Source organism: Vipera berus (genome assembly GCF_964194415.1).
Source record: "Vipera berus genome assembly, chromosome: 4".
NCBI classification, from domain to species: domain Eukaryota; kingdom Metazoa; phylum Chordata; class Lepidosauria; order Squamata; family Viperidae; genus Vipera; species Vipera berus.
The window spans coordinates 4,076,581-4,099,576 of NC_138206.1; the positions used below are offsets into that span (position 1 = coordinate 4,076,581).

Genomic DNA, 22,996 nt, shown 5'->3' on the forward strand with positions numbered 1-22,996 from the left:
CCTTTTTGGGGGATCCTTTCAAAGCAGGCTCAGGAATCAGCCAGGGCGGGATCCAAGCAAAGGATAACAGCCGTGGCCCGGAGGGGAAAGGAAGGCACCCATCTCCTTTCCTCCAGCCTTCCGCTCCCCGTTGGCATTCCGTACCTGTTTCGCTTCAATAGCCTTCCATTCATGCCAGGCTGATCCTGCTCGGAGGAGGAGGAGGAGTTCAGGGCGCCCGCGGAGAACAAGCCAGAAAGGCAGCAGATGCCAGCTTTGCGGAAGGAGCCTGTTTGGTCCAGTAGGTAAGGCATCGAGATAGAAAACGGGAGGGAGGCCGGGAGTTCAAGTCACACACAAACACACACACACACACACACACCAGCCATGAAAGCCAGCTGGGTGACTTTAGGCCGATCACCAGGAGACGGTGAGTGTCTAGTGCTGCCTTAGCTGGGTGACTTTGAGCCGATCACCAGGAGACGGTGAGTTCTAGTCCTGCCTTAGCTGTGAAAATTAACTGGGTGACTTTGGGCCAATCACCAGGAGACGGTGAATTGCAGTGCTGCCTTAGCCGTGAAAGTCAGCTGGGTGACTTTGGGCCAATCACCAGGAGATGGTGAATTCTAGTCCTGCCTTAGCCATGAAAATTAGCTGGGTGACTTTGGACCAATCACCAGGCGACAGGGAGTTCTAGTCCTGCCTTAGGCATGAAAGCCAGCTGGGTGACTTTGAGCCGATCACCAGGCGACCGGGAGTTCTAGTCGTGCCTTAGGCATGAAAGCCAGCTGGGTGAGTTTGAGCCGATCACCAGGCGACAGGGAGTTCTAGTCCTGCCTTAGGCATGAAAGCCAGCTGGGTAATTTTGAGCTGATCACCAGGTGACCCGAAGTTCTAGTCCTGCCTTAGGCATGAAAGCCAGCTGGGTGCCTTTTGGTCAGTTCCTCTCTCTCAGACCAACCTACCTCACAGGGTTGTTATTGCGGGGAAAATAGGAGGAAGAGGTATTAGAACATTGAATCATAGAACAAAGAATGGTAGGGCTGGAAGGGACCTCAGAGGTCCTCTAGTCCAACCCGCTGCTGAAGGTAGGAAACTTTATGTATCACCCTGGTCAAATGATTATCCAGTATTTTTGAAAACCTCCAGCAATGGAGCATCCATCACATTACAGGTATGGGGCAAAACTCACTTAACAAACTGTCTTGCTTAGCTACAAAAATTTTGGGATCAGCCGTGGACGTACGTTGAGGATTACCTCTATGAGGGCAAGATAAGTCAAAGCTACATGTAGTCCTTGCTTAACAACGATTCAAAGTTACGACCAATTTGCCCAAGGCTACTTGGGACCCGTTTTTGTAGTTCTGATGGCCACAAAATGGGTCCTAAGTAGCCCTGGGGAGGATCCGTCATAACTTTGAATGTTTGTTAAGCAAAGGCTACATGTAACTTTGCCTCTCTTGTCCTCATACAGATAGTCCTCAACTTATTATAATCAGAGATAAGATGTGTAACCAGACTTTGGTATGAAAAGGGGGAGAAGGGAGAAGTTGAGATAAGGGAAACTTTTGGCCACCTAAACAGAAAAATACTTGGAAATCATAAATAATAGCGTTACCTTGAATATTGATGGGAAATTAAAGCCCGGAAAAAAACCAACAATAACAGGATATTGTTTGTATACAAGGATTAAGTGCAAACGCAATTAAGATATGTCTAAGCTAAAAATTATTGATAACTCTAACAAAGATGTTTTTGTTTAGTTGATAACAATAAGAATTGTACTAGCCCAGGGGGAGGCAACCTTGGCTCTTTTATGACTCGTGGACTTCAACTCCCAGAATTCCTGGGCCAGCCGTGCTGAGGGGAAAGGGAGAGTTTCCAAGCTCAGCCATGCTGGCTCAGGAATTCTGGGAGTTGAAGTCCACGAGTCATGAAGGTGCCATAGTTCCCCCAAGCTGGCTCAGGAATTCTGGGAGTTGAAGTCCACGAGTCATGAAGGCGCCAAAGTTTCCCCCTGCTGGCTGAGGATTTCTGGGAGCTGAAGTCCACAAGTCATGAAAGGGCCATAGTTCCTCCATGCTGGCTGAGGAATTCTGGGAGTTGAAGTCCACGAGTCATGAAGGGGCAATAGTTCCCCCATGCTGGCTCAGGAATTCTGGGAGTTGAAATCCACGAGTCATGAAGGGGCCATAGTTCCCCCATGCTGGCTCAGGAATTCTGGGAGTTGAAGTCCACGAGTCATGAAAGGGCCATAGTTCCTCCATGCTGGCTGAGGAATTCTGGGAGTTGAAGTCCACGAGTCATGAAGGGGCCATAGTTCCCCCATGCTGGCTCAGGAATTCTGGGAGTTGAAGTCCGCGAGTCATGAAGGGGCCATACTTCCCGCATGGTGGCTCAGGAATTCTGGGAGTTGAAGTCCACGAGTCATAAAAGAGCCAAGGTTGCCTAACCCTGTACTAGCCCAAATGAGAGAGCAGATATTAATGGAAAAAGAGAGGAAATAGTTGATGTTATGGGATTTATACTACAGATTTATGCACACTATTGAACTATCGATTAAGCCAGCCATCCCGTTGCTTTTTAAATATCCAATTGTAAAATGAGAAAAATAATAAAATATTACAAAAAAAATAACAACAACTGATGACTACCCCTGTAGTCACATGATTATATCTTGGGCACTTGGCAATCAACTTCACGGCTCTTTGCAGTATCCCCCAGTTATATGACCACGATTTTCAGCAGTTTTTGCTGATTTCTGGATTTCCGCTTTCTGGGGGGGAGGGAAAAAATACCCATTGGTGAAAATCAGTTCACCAGTTGCAATGAAGGTTGAAAAAAATCGGGTGCAGCCATGCGGTGACTCGCTTAACAACTTGTCATTTTGGGCTCAATTACGGTCGCAAGTCAAGGACCACCTATGCAAGAATAGAATTGGAGGAAGAATTTTTCAAACTCAAAGCCCGAAGTGGTGTCAGCTCCCCCTAGTGGTTGCAAGCAGGAAATTATTATTAATTGGGAATTAATATTAAGGGAGAGAGGAGTTTCTTAAACTGACCTCACAATTTTTAATTCTTAATGAAAGCAGTGCAGAATACATCTCCACTACTTTATTGTTAAGACCTTCCCAACCGTCCTGGGCAACTTTCTGACTTGAGAAATTTTGTGCAAATGCAGCTGTTTCAGAAGCCAGCTTTCTGCTTTTTGTCGTATATACCCTCCTTCTCCTTGGGGTTCTCCAGATGTGCTTCGACACAACCCTTGCTGATTTCTCTATCCTCATTCTTGAGGGGAGGGGGAAAGAATGGAGTTTGGCTGTCGGAAACACCGATCTTATTCTTAGCCAAAAAGAATTGTCTCATCAATTGTCTCATCACACAAAGGCTCAAATAATTCACGTTTGAAATATTTTGAATTGGTTAATCACAAGAGGTGCCTTGGTAAGACCCCATCTGGATTACTGCATCCAGTTTTGGTCCCCACGATGTAAAAAAGACGTCGAGACTCTAGAAAGAGGGCAGAGAAGAGCAACGAAGATGATCAGGGGACTGGAGGCTAAAACATATCAGGAACGGTTGCTGGAATTGGGTACGTCTAGTTTAATGAAGAGAAGGACGAGGGGGGACAGGATAGCAGTCTTCCAGTATCTTAGGGGGTGCCCCAAAGAAGAGTTGGGGGTCAAGCTATTCTCCAAAGCCCCTGAAGGCAGGACAAGAAACAACGGATGGAAAGCAACCTAGAACTAAGGAGGAATTTCCTGACTGTTAGAACAATTAACCAGTGGAACAACTTGCCTCCAGAAGTGGTGAATGCTCTAATGCTTAAAAACTAGAAGTTTTTCAGAAGAGATTGGACAACCATTTGTCTGAAATGTTAAGTGTTTCCTGCTTGAGCACAGGGTTGGACTAGAAGACCTCCAAGGTCCCTTCAAACTGTTACTCTGTTATACTGTTAAAATAATCACCCATTATTTTGAAAAATATAATTCAAAAGAATTTATAATTCAATCACCAATCAAGAAGGCTCCAAAACTGGTGTGTATTTATGATTTTGTTTGGCTGGGCCCTGCTCTTTTTTTTTTTAATTTTACAATTTCTACCCGATCTTTCATACAAACGTATTTATTTTCTTATTCCCATTCTTCGCAGCTTTCAATATAGGTTATTTTTTTTTAAAAAAAAATGAGGCACAGATTCCTGAAAAGGAGGTCATACATAAACGGTAGTCAAAACTAAACAATTATTAACAATCCAAGAGTTGGTTCTGTTTTGGCTTTTAATTACAAATCTCATACAGCCAGCTTATTTCAATGCTTTTAAAATCCCATATAATCAAGAGATTCTCCCCAAGATTTGCATTCATATATTTCACGAAGCGTCCATTGAATAAAGTGCAAGTGACAAAAGACTTCATAACTTATAACAGGGGTCTTCAAACTTGGCCCCCTTTTATGACTTGTGGACTTCAACTCCCAGAATTCCTCAGCCAGGCATCCTGGCTGAGGAATTCTGGGAGTTGAAGTCCACACCTCTTAAACTGGCCGAGGTTGATGACCCCCTGACTTATAAAATGGCTGACAGAACCAGCGAAATCAGAAATCAAAGCTCTTCAGTTTTACCTGACATCATAATTTCAAGGACAATCATAGGTTAATAGCTTCCCAAGTCATCTTTCCTTCAAGGTATTAGAAATGCAAGGAAGAAAATGCAGGTTATGTATTTAAAAAAGACACACAACGTGACAAACCACACACACACAAAAAGATACAAAAACAATGTATTGAAAAGCAGCGTTTCTCAATTTCTGCCTTTTTAGGTTGTGTGGACTTTTTAACTCCCGTAATTCCACAACTGACATCTACGGACTTTAACTCCCAGCATTCCCCAGCCGGGATGCTAACTGGGAATGCTGGGAGTTGGTCCACACACCCTAAAGCTGCTCAGGTTGAGGAACACGGTTGTAAAGAATCATTCAACCAATGTCATAAAAGGGTGCGCAACACTAGCGCACCGTGAAAGGGACGCAACGTTCCCATTGAGGGTACCCGTGGTTTGATCCACAATTTGGAATTTTAAAAGGGGATGGATGGGTTTACGCTAAGATCTGAGAAGACGGAAATAAACAGAAGATTAAATAACCATCCAATTTTTGGAAAAAAGAAACACGAGGGCAGAAAAAATGGCGAGAAGTATTTCCTGATGGATAAATTGTGGTTCTCGACTTAACACTGTTCCGTTTAGTGACCACTCAAAGTTACAACAGCGTGGAAAACAGTGACTGGCTGGCCAGTGCCTGCGGGCATGCAATCACACCCCCCACACACACACACTCATGCAAGCGTCGCTGTGAGCGTCGCATGGGTGCTACATCAACATGTCGCACGGGCCTTAGCGCCACTGCCAGTGTTGCCGCATTGCTCGCGCCCTAGTGTCGCTGTGTCACCTGCGGACGCTCGTGGCCCTGTTCGCGCTTGTGCGTAAGGGCGCCTCTCCTTCCCTTCCCCTCTGGGCAAAGCTTGCAAGCTTTAAGCTTGCAATAAATCTTTGCACTCATTTGAACTGCCTGAATTTCCTGATTTCTCCAGCGTCTGACAGTTATACAACGAGTTGTCGAGTTGTCCGTGCGAGTCAGCCGCAGCAAAATGACTGGGGCGAGTCAGCCAGGACGAGTTGACCCATTCCATCTCGAACGCTGCTACAGATAGAGCCTGTTCCGTGACAGAAATCCAGCTAACTTTTTAAAACTCTCAGGTTATTTTGCACGGGAGATTTCTACAGGAAGAATAATTTAAAAAAAACGAAACAAACGAACAAGGAAGCCAGTGGCACTTCAATGGCACTCAAAACGTGTTCTGTGGCCCCCGAGACATTTCTATGGAAAAATACTCTTAAAAATAATGGCAGAGAGTCCAGTCGTTTCACTTTCCCATTCTGCAGCCACAGACTTACAAATAGGGGTGTGAATTTAACAGCAACACCCCCCACCACCACCACAATGTTTGGGGAAGACAGCTGATTTGGAAAAATTGTTCCTTATTGCAATACTGTTATTTAGAGGTGTTTGTCCCTGCTCTGTTTCAAGAACTTATGGCAAGTTGGAAAGATCTACTGCAGGGGTCTTCAAACTTGGGAAGTTGAAGACTTGTGGACTTCAACTCCCAGAATTGAAGTCTTTGGCTGAGGAATTCTGGGAATTGAAGTCCACAAGTCTTCAACTTGCCAAGTTTGAAGACCCCTGATCTACTGGTTGTGGGTGAATCACAAATCTATGGCATATCAGTAATATAAGCCGTGTTGACTTCAACTCCCAGAATTGGCTGGCTGGGGAATTCTGGGAATTGAAGTCCACAAGTCTTCAACTTGCCAAGTTTGAAGACCCCTGATCTACTGGTTGTGGGTGAATCACAAATCTATGGCATATCAGTAATATAAGCCGTGTTGACTTCAACTCCCAGAATTGGCTGGCTGGGGAATTCTGGGAGTTGAAGTCCACACGGCTTAAAAGTTGCTGAGGTTGAGAAACACTGTTCTATAGGATTCTGGAGATGGGATTCGGCTTCTGAAACACTCAACTTCCTGATTTATTTTCCAAAAAGTGTCTTTTAAAAACCCCAGGAACACGACAGCAATCCCCGTTAAAATCAAACTCTTGCTGAAATCCAGCTGAAATCAAAGGGAGGACCGAAGAGGTTTAAAGGACTGGAATGGTTAACGAAACACAAACGAAGCTTGCGGAGAGACTTCCGTGCCTAACTTGAGATATTATGCGATCCCTGCAGAGGCGCAACAGCGCAACACAAATCTCACACACTATGATGTCCGATGCGGCGGTGGTCCATCTCTCGTTCCCAATCTTTGTTCTCCCAAGATGTCGACGGCAGGCACGGCGCATCGGTTAAGAAGTGACCGTTTGGCAAACACCGAGGTGAGACTCACAGGCCGGTCACCCCCCTGCGCGTGGAGAAGAGTTGTGTCTTTCCGTGTAAACAACCAGTCTCACGGTGTTTGGCTCAGAGTGTTGGCTTGGAAGTCTCTTCTGGATGAACTGACCTTCTGACAGATGATGTCCCAGTCTCTCTCTCTCTCTCTCTCTCTCTTTTTTTTCTTCTTAACCAAAACGAAACGCCGCATTGTGGCTTCTTGAAAAAAAGGCACCTTTTGTGTCAAACAACCCAGACTGAACTTAGAAAGGCTGGTCTCATTTCCAAAGGGAAGGCATGCACAGTATGGAGACACTGACAGGCACACAAAGAGAGAGAGAGAGAGAGAGAGAGACAGAGAGAGAGAGAGAGAGAGAGAGAGAGAGAGAGAGAGAGAGAGAGAGAGAGAGAGAGAGAGAGAGAGAGAGAGAGAGAGAGAGAGAGAGAGAGAGAGAGAGAGAGAGAGAGAGAGAGAGAGAGAGAGAGAGAGAGAGAGAGAGAGAGAGAGAGACGTATGTAAAGGAATAATGGAAGACGGTGCAGAGCAGAAAAAGGCCACCACCTCGTCTTGTCTCAGATGCTAGTGAGAACATTGCTACTCAGCACCTGCACCTTAAGAATGCCGGGCAGTTCCGAAACCCGTTTGTTCCCCCTGTCTTGGAGATGGAGAATGTGCAAAGGGTGAAGCTCGTTGGGGTCTCCAGCCAAAGTAACTTGACCCAGAAACTCATCTGTGATCAGGTTGTGGTTCCAGATCTGGATGGAGAGAGAGGGAGGAAGGAAGTTAGTTCAGGCAAGAAATAACCAGAATAACAGAGATGGAAGGGACCTTGGAGGTCTTCTAGTCCAACCCCCTGCTCAAATTCACCCGTGGAACAACCTGCCTCCAAGAAGCGGTGAATGCTCCCAACACTGGAAGTTTTTAAGAAAGAGACTTGGACAGCCATTTGTCTGGAATGGTGCAGGGTTTCCTGCCTGAGCAGGGGGTTGGGCTGGATGACCTCCAAGGTCCCTTCCAACTTTATTAAGTGCAATTACATAGGAAAGACAAGTGGCTGCTCAGTCTCTTCTTAAAAACCTCCAGTGATGGGAGCACCCAGAACTTCTGGAGGCAGGTGGTTCCACTGGTTAATTGTCCTCACTTTGAGGAAGTTTCTCCTTAATTCCAGGTTGCTTCTCTCCTTGATGAGTTTCCATCCGTTGCTTCTTGTCCTGCCTTCAGGCGCTCTGGAGAATAGCTTGACACCCCACCCACCCCCTCCTCTTTGGGGCAGTTCCCACACTGCAATCATGTCAGTCTTCATTAAACTAGTCCACAGGTCTGCAACCCGCGGCTCCGGAGCCGCATGTGGCTCTTTCAGCCGTCTCCTGCGGCTCCCAGTCCTCTGCCATGTGCAGTCCAAAAAAAAAAAGTGGGACTAAAAAAGTTCAACCAATCAATTCAAATATGCAGGGTAGGTGCATATCTCGCCTTGGCTCCACCCTTCAGTCAAACCCTGTTCTGTGTATGCGTGCATGTATGCGCATGCACACACATTTTTTGCGGCTCCCAGTTTTTCCTTTTGTGAGGGAACCGGTTCCGAGTGGCTCTTTCACTGTTTCAGGTTGCTGACCCCTGAACTAGACATACTCAATTCCAGCAACCGTTCCTTATATGTTTTAGCCTCCAGTCCCCTAATCATCTTTATTGCTCTCATCTGCACTCTTTCTAGAGTCTCAACATCTTTTTTACAATATGGTGACCAAAATTGGATGCAATATTCCAAGTGTGGCCTTACTAAGGCTGTATAAATCAGTATTAACATTTCACATGACCTTGATTCTATCCCTCTGTTAATGCAGCCTAGGACTATTATTTCATTTCATTTCATTTCATTTCATTTCATTATTTTTTTATTTTTTTTCATTTCATTTCATTTCATTATTTTATTTTATTATTTTATTTTATTTTATTTTATTTTATTTTATTTTATTTTATTTTATTTTATTTTATTTTTTATTTTATTTTATTTATTTTATTATTTTATTTTATTATTTCATTTCATTTCATTTTATTATTTATATGTCACTCCTCTTGCTGGCCAAAGTGACTCTTTCAACTTTACCTGAATTATGACCGGCTGCCCCGGTTTCTTGCGGTAGAAAAGGCCTTTTACATCAAATTCCGGCGTCAGAGTGTTCTTCAGGACCGGTGATTGGACTTTCTCCCCTTCGCACTTTATGATCACATAGGGATCCACTCCTGAGGCACCAGGGAAACAAAAGGAATTGTCAGCCCACATTTCCTGTTCCCCTTAAGCAAGTCTATCCTGTCTTCTTGATTCTAAATTTCCTTCCTTAAAATTCGATTTGTTTCCAAAATCCTCCAAATATCTCTGTATGTCCTTGGACCAAGCTTCTTCTACTACTAGGAGGAACACAGAGGTGAAGGAGAAATTCCACCAATAGAAAAGAATATTTGTAGCTCGGGGTTGACAACTTAAAAGATGGGAGGACTTCAACTCCCAAGATTCTCAACCTTTCTCAATCCTGGCGACTAGGATGGGAGGACTTCAACTCCCAGAATTCTCAACCTTCTTCAACTTTGGTGACTTGAAGATGGGAGAACTTCAACTCCCAGAATTCTCAACTTTTCTCAATCCTGGAGACTTGAAGATGGGAGGACTTCAACTCCCAGAATTCTCAACCTTCTTCAACTTTGGTGACTTGAAGATGGGAGAACTTCAACTCTCAGAATTCTCAACCTTTCTCAATTCTGGAGACTTGAAGATGGGAGGACTTCAACTCCCATGATTCTCAACCTTCTTCAACCTTGGTGACTTGATGATGGGAGGACTTCAACTCCCAGAATTCTCAACTTTTCTCAATCCTGGAGACTTGAAGATGGGAGGACTTCAACTCACAGGATTCTCAACCTTCTTCAACCTTGGTGACTTGATGATGGGAGGACTTCAACTCCCAGGATTCCTCAGCCAGCTGTGTTGGCTGAGGAATTCTGGGAGTTGAAGTCCATCCATCTTAAAGTCACCAAGGTTGAGAAACACTGACTTAGAAGAAGACATCTGTTTCGTGATTTCCCTTCTCTTTGATCACGATTGGATTGTAACTAGTATTGGCACCTTCTTCGGAGCCTTGGTTCTTGAGCCCAGAAGCTGAGATGACATGGACCTGGCACACCAATTGGGGATAGCCACATATTCCACTCCAGCAGGTGTGAGGGGGCTCGTCCAAGGTCAGTTCTCTGGGGAAAAGAAGATGAAAAACCCAAGAGACATCAGATATTTCGAGGACCAGGAAAAGGACCTGCTTTACAAGCAAGGAGCCACAATGGCCAACCTTCACGCACAATCCAAAAGAAAAACTGCTCTGAAGCGTAGCTAAGCAAGACAAGAAACTGTAAAATGCAAAGGGGTTACATGGTGGGCTTCACACAACATGCGCAACCAGATCAAGGGAAGACCTAGTGACTGCATTCGCACAACCTGCAGAGTTTTAGCCCTGGTTAGGTTTTTGCAGCTTATCCAGACTCTAACCAAACCTGCGTTTGCACATCGACAGCTTAGGTGAATTTGGAGCAGCAGCTGATTCGGTTGTGTGAATGTTGCGAAGGTCCTTGACCAGGATTGAACATGCGTTAATCGTATCTTGATTGCTATTGATAAACTATATTTATACATTTCAGCTGCTGCAAAATTGTTGGAGGGCATGAAGCCATATCCTGAGGTCCTCCCAACATCATTTTAAATATTGAAAATCCGGATGTCCTATTATTTTTTTTCAAACTTTGTGGTACCATCTCAGGGATATCATCCACAGGAAACTAAAAAAAAAAGTTGAGATGATGGGGCACAACCTGTGCCTATAATCTTGATTTATTTTTATTTTTTTGACCACCATGCAGCCCCCCCCCCGCCCCCCACTTTCTACAATCTGAGCTACTTCTGGCAAGGTTTCATTGTATAATTTAGCAAAAAAATAATAATAATAGAAGTACAGTAGGTTAATATATTCATACATAGGTGTAAAATTTTCTTGCATGAAATAGGAAGGAAGGAAGGAAAGAAAGAAAGAAAAAAGAAAGAAAAGAAAGAAAAAAGAAAGAAAGAAAGAAAGAAAGAAAGAAAGAAAGAAAGAAAGAAAGAAAGAAAGAAAGAAAGAAAGAAAGAAAGAGAAAGAAAAGGGGAAAGAATGATTGTCCAGTCTCTTCTTAAAAACTTCCAGTGTTGGAGCATTCACAGCTTCTGGAGGCAAGGAGTTCCACTGGTTAGTTGTTCTAACTATCAGGAAGTTTCTCCTTAGTTCCAGGTTGCTTCTCTCCTGGATTAGTTTCCATCCGTTGCTTCTTGTCCTGCTTTCAGGTGCTTTGGAGAATATCAAATGCCTCCCAGATGGTAGCAAAACATCATGAGGCAGTGAATTCCAAAGGTGATTTCTACCCTGTTTTCCCTGATCTGCTCCCTCCCACAACCTCTTTCGACAGAGAGAAGCCCCCCTGGTCCTTACTGGCAGTCAGAAGGCACGTCTGTGAACTGCCTGAGCAGGAACTCGGCCACGTGGCCAGCATCAAAAGTGGTTGGTATGATGACATAGCGACCTTCTTTCAGATCTGTCCTCAGGAAGACACTGCGAGAATTGATGTAGATGGAGGTGGCAACTTTGGTCTGTAAAGTGTGCATTCGATACGTCCGGTTGAGCTCCACCTGGGTGTAATTAAAAAAAAATCAGAGAAGGAATTAGGAGAAGGATTACAACAGTGTTTCTCAACCTGGGCGACTTGAAGATGGGAGGACTTCAACTCCCAGAATTCTCAACCTTTCTCAACCTTGGAGACTTGAAGATGGGAGGACTTCAACTCCCAGAATTCTCAACCTTCTTCAACTTTGGTGACTTGAAGATGGGAGGACTTCAACTCCCAGAATTCTTAACCTTTCTCAACCTTGGAGACTTGAAGATGGGAGGACTTCAACTCCCAGAATTCTCAACCTTTCTCAAACTTGGAGACTTGAAGATGGGAGGAATTCAACTCCCAGAATTCTCAACCTTCTTCAACTTTGGTGACTTGAAGATGGGAGGACTTCAACTCCCAGAATTCTCAACCTTCTTCAACCTTGGAGACTTGAAGATGGGAGGACTTCAACTCCCAGGATTCTCAACCTTTCTCAACCTTGGAGACTTGAAGATGGGAGGAATTCAACTCCCAGAATTCTCAACCTTCTTCAACTTTGGTGACTTGAAGATGGGAGGACTTCAACTCCCAGGATTCTCAACCTTTCTCAACCTTGGAGACTTGAAGATGGGAGGACTTCAACTCCCAGAATTCTCAACCTTCTTCAACCTTGGAGACTTGAAGATGGGAGGACTTCAACTCCCAGGATTCTCAACCTTTCTCAACCTTGGAGACTTGAAGATGGGTGGAATTCAACTCCCAGAATTCTCAACCTTCTTCAACTTTGGTGACTTGAAGATGGGAGGACTTCAACTCCCAGGATTCTCAACCTTTCTCAACCTTGGAGACTTGAAGATGGGAGGACTTCAACTCCCAGAATTCTCAACCTTCTTCAACTTTGGTGACTTGAAGATGGGAGGACTTCAACTCCCAGGATTCTCAACCTTTCTCAACCTTGGAGACTTGAAGATGGGTGGAATTCAACTCCCAGAATTCTCAACCTTCTTCAACTTTGGTGACTTGAAGATGGGACGACTTCAACTCCCAGAATTCTCAACCTTCTTCAACCTTGGAGACTTGAAGATGGGAGGACTTCAACTCCCAGGATTCTCAACCTTTCTCAACCTTGGAGACTTGAAGATGGGAGGACTTCAACTCCCAGGATTCTCAACCTCTCTCAACCTGGGCATGGGAGGGCCAACTCCTGGCTGAGGAATTGTGGGAGCTGAAGTCCACCCATCTGCACGTTGCGAAGGTGGAGAAACCCTGCTCTACAGTTAATCGGAAAGGTCCATTCTGGCCCCATCCAAAGATCTAGTAAGAAGTTCCTTGTCCAGCTTACCTTGAAGATGTCAAATCCTATGGCGAGGTTTTCTCCTTTCCCTTCCTTCTGGCTGGTCCGTTTGGGCTTTTGCTGGATGGAAACCAGCACTTCGTCCTCTGCTTTCTTCACATCAAAAACGTACTGGGTGAAAAAGAGAGGATCAGACCTTTTGAAGTCAGCCAGGTGAGCCAACCGAGAAGAGAAAAGCTCAAAAGCTATTGTCAGAAGAGATAATGACAGAGTCTTGAAAGCCTGGTGCAGTTTCAATAAAGGAGAATATTTGTAGCTCAGGGCTGAAATGAGGGGTCCTGGGTGCTTCTCTCAGCTTGGCTGTTTTCTTGCAGACGTTTCGTGACCTGACTAGGTAACATCAGCAGTGCTGGGAGGAGGAGGAGGAGGAGGAGGAGGAGGAGGAGGAGGAGGAGGAGGAGGAGGAGGAGGAGGAAAATGACTGTGGGGTCCTTGGCTGTTTTCTTTCAGATATTTCATGACTTGACTAGGTAACATCATCAGTGCTGGGAGGAGGAGGAGGAGGAGGAGGAGGAGAAGGAGGAAAAAGAGGGGGGAGGAGGAGGAGGAGGAGGAGGAGGAGGAGGAAGAGGAGAAGAAGAACAAGAAGATCGTTGTCATCCTCCTCCTCCTCCTCTTCCTCCTCCTCCTCTTCTCCTCCTCCTCCTCCTCTTCTCCTCTTCCTCCTCCTCCTCCTCTTCTCCTCTTCCTCCTCCTCCTCCTCTCCTCCTCCTCCTCCTCCTCCCCCCCTCCTCCTTGACTGGGTCCATTTGTTTTACTTAATAATACACATTAAATTCCTAATCTCAACCCCGTTTCTTCAGCCACTGATAAAATGCATCCCAAATTTGAAAACATCCTGTATCTTCTTCTTTTAATTTTCAGAGTAAGTCTCCCCATTTCTGCACAGTCTCGTATTTTCTTAAATATCCCTTCTTCAGACGGTGTTTCTTCGTTTTTCCAATGCTGCCCTTTTTTGCGACCTTCTGACAAAGGCAAAAGTCAATGGGGGAAGCCAGATTCATTTAACAACCGTGTTCCTAACTAAACAACTGCATGATTCACTTGCGGCCAGAAAGGTCATAAAATGGGCAAAGTTGACTTAACAAAGGTCTCACTTAACAACAAACATTTGGAGCTCAGTGGTGGTCTCAGCTGCATTTTTTTTTCAAGGCTGTCCTTGCTCCTCAGCCACAGAGCTGACAACAGTGGCAGCACAGCAGCAAAAAAAGCGGATGACATGATTACAGGCAGTCCTCGGCTTAGGACCGCAATGGAGGGTGAAATTCTGCTCATATATTGTTGCAGTTGGAAGTTGAGGCACCACGTCAGCGGATTTTGCTTTCCCGACCATAAAGCCAGTTGCCATCAGTTGTTAAGTGAATCACATGGCGCTTTTTTTTTGCCACTTTCTGCTGGAAAAGGTTAAAAAAAAACACAGCAAATTGCGGTGACACGACAGATGCCCCAAATGCAATCCTGCGGCCAGGGTTGGTGTGTGAAGCAGCTGTTAATTGTCAATAATAAATAATAAACCTGCAATCGAACAGTTTTGACACCAGAAAAAGGCAACTCAAGACAATAAAGTCACAAAAGAAACCCAGGTAAGAAACAGAATCAAAATCTCAGTTATACAGTACGTACAATGGAGATCTCTTTGGATGAACATAGAAATATTCTTATACTGTTGTAGTGTTTCCCAGCTGCGGCAACTTTAAGATAGGTGAACTTCAACTCCCAGATTTCCCCACCCGGCATAGCTGGCTAGGGAATTCTGGGAGTTGAAGTCCACAAGTCTTAAAGTCACCAGGTTTGAAGACCCTTGCCTCAAATCAGGGGTCTTCCAACTTGGCCCTTTGATGACTTGTGGACTTCAACTCCCAGAATTCCTGAGCCAGCGTGGGGGGAACAGTGGCCCCCTTTGTGACTCGTGGACTTCAACTCCCAGAATTTCTGAGCCAGCAGGGGGGAACTATGGCCCCATTCATGACTGGTGGACTTCAACTCTCAGAATTCCTGAGCCAGCATGGGGGGAACAGTGGCCCCCTTTGTGACTCGTGGACTTCAACTCCCAGAATTCCTGAGCCAGCAGGGGGCAACTATGGCCCCATTCATGACTGGTGGACTTCAACTCCCAGAATTCCTGAGCCAGCGTGGGGACATGCTGGCTGAGGAATTCTGGGAGTTGAAGTCCACAAGTCATCCAAGGTCCAAGTTGGAAGACAGACCGCTGCTCTTGACTTTCCTACCTGGGGGTTTTGCAGGAAAGTATCCCGGTTGTTGATGCAGCCTCCGCAGCGGTTCTTCAAAGGGTCTTCATGCCGCGTCCAGGCGCCCTTCAAGAAGGCTTCTTCCCACGTCTTATGGATGCTCAGGTAGGACGTGTTGATCAGGCGGCATTTGATGATGTCGGTGAAGTACCGACAGAAGTCATCAAAGGCCATCCTAGGAGAGGAGAAGTTACTGACAACTCAGTTCTGGAACATGTCACTTTTGTCTTACTCTGTCCTCTTTCTGGTCCTCTTTCCTTGGCTAGGCAAAGTGGACGCTGTTTTCAAAAGCCTGCGGTTGTCTTCCTTCGGTGGGCCCAGAAGGAAATCACACATTTTCCCACTAACTAAGGCAGACATGTCAAACACAAGATGCGGCCCGCGAAGTGGTTTCATGTGGCCCGCGAAGCCATCCTGGAAACAGTGAGGGAACGGCCCCCACTGCCTTGGCCCTGGCCCAGAGACCCTCCTTCTGCCAGAGACCCTCAGATCTGTCCCACTCCTGCCCAGGCCCCCACAGGCACCCTTGATGCGAACGATGTAGAGCTGGCCACGTCCACCCAGTAGGCCATACGCACTCTAGCCACGCCCACCCAGTAGGCCACGCCCACCCTGGCCATACCCACCCGGCCCCCCAAGGGCAACCGCAATGCTGATGTGGCCCTCAATGAAATTGAGTTTGACACCCCTGAACTAAGGGGTACTCCAGCTGGATTGATCTCAAACGTACAACTCCTACCAAATATACAAAAAGTTAAAACGTACCATGAACGATTGCAGGAGTTGGGTTTGTCTAGTTTAATGAAGAGAAGGACTAGTGGGGGTGTGTGACACCCTAGCAATCTTGCAATATTTGAGGGGCTGCCATAAAGAAGAATTGGGGGACAAGCTCTTCTCCAAAGCCCCTGAAGGCAGGAGAAGAAGCCACGGGCGGAAACTCATCCAGGAGAGAAGCAACCTGGAACTAAGGAGAAACGTCCTGACGGTGAGGACGATTAATCAGGGGAACTCCTTGCCTCCAGACGTTGTGGGTGCTCCATCACTGGAGGCTTTTAAGAAGCGGTTGGACAGCCATTTGACTGGAAGGGACTAAGGTCTCCTGTTCAAGCAGGGGGTTGGACTAGAAGACTTCAGGTTCTCTTCAGGAAACCCTCTACCATTTCAGACAAATGGTTGTCCAGTCTCTTCTTAAAAACCTCCAGTGTTGGGAGCGTTCACAACTTCTGGAGGGAAGCCGTTCCACTGGTTAATCGTCCTCACCGTCAGGACGTTTCTCCTTAATTCCATGTTGCTTCTCTCCTTGATGAGTTCCCACCCGTTGTTTCTTGTCCTGCCTTCAGGCGCTTTGGAGAAGAGGTGGACCCCCTTCCACTCTGGGACACCCCTCAAGTATTGGAAGATTGCTGTCAAGTCACCCCTAGATGGGTCAATCCAGATGGACACCCTGGATGTGTCCGTGAAGTCAAGCAGAAGCTGAATTTGATTGGAAAAAAGTTTTATTCTTCCTGGAAGGAACCTTTGCTAGAATATCCCCTAGGTTTGATTCACCAAATCGTCCCCTTTCGTTTTAATTGCACAACATGCTCACCAAAACTCTCCGTCATCCTCCACGATCATCCCTAGTTTCTCGCGTTCACCGTTGCTGACTTTCTGCCATTCCTCCGAGCTGGAGAAAGCAAAATAAGATTTGGAATGGGGAGAACACAGAGGAGCTCCAGGGACAGGTTAGTTAATTCTACATTCTGGGAACAAGCCTTTACGTTCAGTCCTCGAATTACAGCCGTTGGTTTAGCAACTGTTTGAAAGTGACAAAGGCAATGAAAAAAGTCACTTATGACCACTCCTCACATTTACGACCCTTGCAGCATCCCCAAGATCAAGGGTAGGCAACCTTGGCTCTTTTATGACTCGTGGACTTCAATTCCCAGAATTCCTCAGCCAGCATAGGGGAACTATGACCCCTTCATGACTTGTGGACTTCAACTCCCAGAATTCCTCAGCCAACATGGGGGAACTATGGCCCCTTCATGACTCGTGGACTTCAACTCCCAGAATTCCTCAGCCAGCATGGGGGAAACTTTGGCCCCTTCATGACTCGTGGACTTCAATTCCCAGAATTCCTGAGTCAGCATGGGGAAACATTGGCCCCTTCATGACTTGTGGACTTCAACTCCCAAAATTCCTCAGCCAGCTTGGCAGGCTCAAGAATTCTGGGAGTTGAAGTCCACGAGTCATAAAAGAGCCAAGGTTGCCTACCCCTGCCCAAGATCAAGGGATCAAAATTCAGGCACTTAGCAGCTGCGATGTATTTGTGACAGCTGCAGTGTCTCAAGGTCATAAGATCATCATTCGTAATCGTGACTCACTTAATAACTGAAGTGGTTTGCTTAACAATTGGTAGAAGAAAAGTTGTAACCAGCTGGCATTTGCAATGGTTGCAGTAGAATTGTGGCTACACGGTTGTGATTTGCAATCTTCCCAACTGGCTTCTAACAAGCAAAATCAATTGGGGAAGCCTGATTGGATTAATGATCATGTGATTCGCTTAACATCATGGCAAAAAGGTGACTTTGGGCCAATCACCAGGAGACGGTGAGTTTTAGGCCCGCCTTAGGCATGAAAGCCAGCTGGGTAACCTTGGGCCAGTCACCAGGAGACGGTGAGTTCTAGTTCCGCCTTAGGCATGAAAACCAGCTGGGTGATTTTGGGCCAATCATCAGGAGACAGTGAGTTCTAGTTCCGCTTTAGGCATGAAAGCCAGTCGGGTGACCTTGGGCCAATCACCAGGAGACAGTGAGTTCTAGTCCTGCCTTGGGCATGAAAGCCAGCTGGGTGACTTTGGGCCACTCAGCAGGAGGCGGTGAGTTCTAGTTCCGTTTTAGGCATGAAAGCCAGTCGGGTGACCTTGGGCCAATCACCAGGAGACAGTGAGTTCTAGTCCTGCCTTGGGCATGAAAGCTAGCCGGGTGACCTTGGGCTAATCAGCAGGAAACGGTGAGTTCTAGTCCCGCCTTAGGCATGAAAGCCAGCTGGGTGACCTTGGGCCAATCAGCAGGAGAGGTGAGTTCTAGTCCTGCCTTAGGCATGAAAGCCAGCTGGGTGACTTTGGGCCAATCCCTCTCTCTCATCCCATGCTTTGGTGGTTAAAATAGGCAGAGGAAGGAATATTAGGTATATATTCCACCTTGAGTTGTTTATAAAAATAATAAAGGCAGGTTGTAAATCAACAAAATTACAATAAATCTTCCCCGCCAACCTGCGTTTGTGCCTGCATCGGACAGAAGAAAACATGGATGGATACAAGACATCTGATGTCCATGTAGACGGATGATGCCCCAGCCAAACTTACGTGTCACTCCATGGGCCGTTCCACTCTCGCTCCCCCCACGGATTCCTCAACCGGATCATGTCCAGCTTCTCGGACTTGAAGAAGGCCAGCAGGCCGTGGCCAAGGCGGACTTTCCTGACATCGGTGACTGCATAGGCATGTCCTTTGACCAGGCCGCAGTCCAGCCGAGCTTCCATATCGGCAGCCAACACAGCCTTGGAAAGAGAACACATGAATTGGATGTTTCAGGGTGGGAAACTGGTTAAAAATTGATCCAGAGACCCTTGTCAGGAATCTCCAGCAAGGATGGTGAAATATGGGGAGATAAGGATGGCCTTAGAACAGGGGTCTTCAAACGTGGCCCTTTTATGACTTGTGGACTTCAACTCCCAGAATTCCTCAGCCAGGCATCTGGCTGAGGAATTCTGGGAGTTGAAGTCCACAAGTCATAAACGGGCCACGTTTGAAGACCTCTGATTTGAGGCAAGGGTCTTGGCAACTTTAAGACTTGTGGACTTCAACTCCCAGAATTCCTCAGCCAGCATGCCTGGCTGAGGAATTCTGGGAGTTGAAGTCCACAAGTCATAATAAAAGGGTCAAGTTTTGAAGACCCCTGCCTTAGAAGTAAAAAGTTGCAAGCCTCAGGTAACAATTCAAGTTTAGATATTGCTTTACCCACTATCAAAAGCAAAAACCTTGGGACAAATGAGGACCTACAGGTAATCTTCAACTTACAACGGTTTGATGGCCGTTCAAAATTACAACGGCACGGGAAAAACATGACCTAGGACCGTTTTTCAGACTTTTGACCGCTGTAGCATCCCCGGGTCACGTGATCAAACTTCAGATGCTTAGCAACTGGGATGTATTTATGTATTACGGCCGGCAAGTTCGCAAACGCCAGGAGAGTGCAGCCGTCATAAATTACACGCCAGTCGTCAAGCACCCGAATTTTGATCGTATGTCCTTGGGAATGCCGCGATGTTCCTAAGTGTGAAAAACCATCATCAGTCCCTTTTTCCCCCCAGTATTGTTGTATCTTTGAAAACGTGGCTGGCTCAGGAATTCTGGGAGTTGAAGTTGCAAGTTATAAAAGGGCCACAGTTCCCCACCCTTAAGGTAGAGTAAGAGAAAGGTTGCTCCAAAGAAGAGGCAGTCAAGCTATTCTCCATTGGCTCTTGAAGGCGAATAGTTTTTTGGGGGGATAGTAAGGGCTATAGGCCACATGATCAAGAAGATTTTAATGTGTTTGAGCAACATGGTGGAACTAAGGTAACATACGACCGACAATCTTTGCTGGCATGGCGAGTTGCTAGTTGTTTTGGAACTGTTGGTGAGACCGTTAAAAGTCGTTGGCGCTGTTTGAATTTGTTCTACCCGCAGCAAGATCTGACTGCTGGCCCAGTGATGGATTCTATTGCAAATCAGGGCTGTTTCCAGAGGAGGCAGAGGAGGAGAGGACCTGGAGCTTATGGGGCGAAGGAACTGGATGAGGCTGTCGGCAGGCCCAGAGGAAGAGAGAGAGGCTTTTGGAGGAGTTGGTGGCGGCGGCAGCAGCGTGCTCCAGGGGCGAAAAGAAGCAAGGCCTCTTTAAGGAAAGGGTGGAAGAGTCAGGATCAGAAAAAGGAAAGAAGGCGAGGTTGTCAGAATACAAGCGAATTTGAGGGCTAATCCACATGGAGCCCCATTTCCATCTGCCCTGTGTGCCATCGTTCACTCCCTAGAGACTAAAATGGACAATGTGAAATTTGAGCGGGCCCCGAACAAGGAGTATATATCGGAGGTGGTGACCCTTTGAGAGCGGTATGCAACGAAATTTCATTTTGATGTATGCCGATTGGTGTACATTCAAAGTGACAATAATCATCATCAAAGCGCCCGAAGGCAGGACAAGAAGCGACAGATGGAAACTAACCAAGGAGAGAAGCAACCTGGAACTAAGGAGAAACTTCCTGACAGTGAGGACAACTAACCAGTGGAACCACCTGCCTCCAGAAGTGGTGAATGCTCCAACACTGGAAATTTTTAAGAAGAGACTGGACATCCACTTGTCTGAAATGGTAGAGGGCAGGCATGTCAAACTGCTGGATGCATCACAACCAAACTGCGCCCACCCCATTTTCCCATTGGGGAAAAAGTCGCAATACGTCACGAGTTTGACGTGCCTAGTATAGGGTTTCCTGCCTGAGCAGGGGGTTGGACTAGATGACCTCCAATGTCCCTCCCAACTTTACTATTATCATTATTATTATTACTAAAGCCCACCTCAAAATTTCCCACCTCAGTCATCAAATAAAATTCTTCTTTCTTCTTTGTACTGACAAGACCTGCTTACTTCATCTGTCCTGGTGCCGACAGATGAAACTCTTCCAAAGAACTTCGAGGCATTGTTTACCTTTTATTCGAGTAGCATAATATCGGCACTTACGTTAACCGAAGGCAAAAAACTGAATTCCCCTCCCCTGGGCACCTAGTATAGCAAAGCACAATTCCCTCCTCCAATTAACAGTCATAAATCACATTCCCCAATTAGCTTGAAGCACCGGGCATGCTCTCCAGCCAGGCCAATTCTTTTATCAGCTCTGAGCTCAGTAACCTTGATTCTCACCCTAAGTTTAGTGTTGTCGTGTCTAGCTGGACTCTCATTCACATTCCCCACCCCCCAGCATCATCTAACCTTAAAAGCGAAAGGGAAAAAGATGGCTACATCTCCATCTGTCGTCAATGCAAAAAAACATCAGACGTTAGCAGCGCTGACGCTTACTTTGATGGAGCAGCTGATGAGGCCTCCTCGGTTATGGACTTTCAGCACCCTTTCAAAAAGCAGATTTCGCTTAGCTTCGTCATTGGCGTAGCCTCCTTCCACCAGGTCAATAGGTTCCGAGATCCCACCGGTAAAATCCACCAAGGCATCGGCCGTGTTGCCTCCATCCAAGGCTTCGTAGCATCCGGAGAGTCTAAACAGGGAGAATAAGAAAAGAGATTTCTTTTTTTTCCCATTGAAAATTCAACCCAATACAGGCTGTCCTTACCTTGTAACTTTTCCTTTCACGACTGCTCGAAGTGACACGTCACCGGAAAAGAAGCGACTTACGACCGTTCCTCACTCTTACGACTGTTGCGCCGTGCCCGTGGTCATGTGGTCAAACTTCAGGCGCTTGGCCACTGGCACCTACTTATGACGGGGGCGGTGTTTCCCTCCCCCCCCGGGGTCACGTCATCCCTTCTGGCGATCATCTGAGAAACAAAATGAGTGGGGAAGCCTGTTCTGAACCAGCCCTCTTCTCGCAAACCCCTAATTAAGAGAAGAGTCTGGAAAGCGTCCAAGGCTAAAAGGCTTCTGCCAAGATTTAATTACGCAGTTAACAAAAACACAAGAGCTTGTCTTCTCAAGCGGAAAAGTTGCTTTCAGCAACCAGCCCCTCCCCAAACACTTCTTTTATAGAGAGCTCAGGGCGTGGTCTCCCTGTGCCTCCTCCCGAGGAGTCCCATAGTCTTTCTTTGTTTGTCCCTGCTCGTCTGCCTCCTGCGTCGGGCGTCCTTGAACAGGGCCAGCTGTGGGTCATCATCCTCCGCACTCTCGGGCTCACACAGCTGAGAAGAGATCCCCGGCTGAGGACTCTGCAAAGCCTCCAAATCATCATCAGCCGGTTCGTTTCCCTCCTCCCCCACATCTGAGTCCTCCGATACATCGGACCCGGCTGTCGGACCCACAGGCTGGCCCTGAGTCACAACACTATCCCGCACCGCAGGGCCCTTCCCTCGGGTCTGCCGATCCGGATGCGGTCGGGATGGGAACTGTTCGTGAAAAGCAGTCACCAACGCAGGGGCATGAACGGCGGTCGCGTCTTCCCATGTGAAGTCCTCCGGCCCGTACCCTTTCCACTCGATCAGGTACTGGAAGCGACCTTTCAGCCAGCGGGAATCCCTGATGCTGGCGACCTCGTACTCGGGGGTGCTGCCTCCATCACGAGTTCCTGATGGGGGAGGTTCCGCTTGGCGAAGTGGACAGGCCGGTTGTTCGGGGACCAACAAGGACCGATGGAAGACGGGGTGCACGCGCAGGGAACGTGGCAGAGTTAAACGATAGGCGACCGGGTTGATGACGGCCTCGACTGGGAACGGTCCAAGGTAACGGTGGTCCAGCTTCCTCGCCGGCCGAGTGGATGGTAGGTTCCTGGTGGACAGCCAGACCCGATCCCCCACCGATAGTGGAGGCGTATCCCTTCTCGACCGATCGGCGAACCTCTTGTAGTCGGCCTTGGCCTTCTCCAGCTGCCGTCGCACCAACCGATGGATCGCCTGTAACTCCGCCATGAATTCGTTCGCTGCCGGCTCCGGTGAGTCCACGGGAGAAAGAGGGAAGAACCTGGGGTGATAACCCACGTTGGCCAAGAACGGTGTCATCTGCGTGGAGGTGTGTTGCGAGTTATTAAAGGCAAACTCGGCTATGGCCAAATAGTCCACCCAGTTGTCCTGCTGCAGGTTAACATAGCAG

The 22,996-nt window shown here is 47.0% G+C and overlaps 1 protein-coding gene across 1 annotated transcript in view; it reads right to left on the reverse strand.

Annotated features, from left to right (window-relative positions):
- Positions 1-3,941: 3,941 nt before the first annotated feature.
- The window catches only part of CAPN5 (calpain 5), an 82,741-nt gene continuing 63,686 nt past the window's right edge, over positions 3,942-22,996 (reverse strand). The window contains exons 5-13 of the mRNA XM_081327827.1: positions 21,263-21,455; positions 18,520-18,713; positions 16,759-16,836; positions 15,150-15,345; positions 12,910-13,032; positions 11,405-11,601; positions 10,021-10,142; positions 9,007-9,143; positions 3,942-7,657 (exon numbers count right to left, since the gene is read on the reverse strand). Coding sequence (XP_081183953.1) covers positions 7,475-7,657; positions 9,007-9,143; positions 10,021-10,142; positions 11,405-11,601; positions 12,910-13,032; positions 15,150-15,345; positions 16,759-16,836; positions 18,520-18,713; positions 21,263-21,455 — 1,423 coding nt within the window. The 3' untranslated portion in view covers positions 3,942-7,474. The remainder of the gene's footprint in view (positions 7,658-9,006; positions 9,144-10,020; positions 10,143-11,404; positions 11,602-12,909; positions 13,033-15,149; positions 15,346-16,758; positions 16,837-18,519; positions 18,714-21,262; positions 21,456-22,996) is intronic.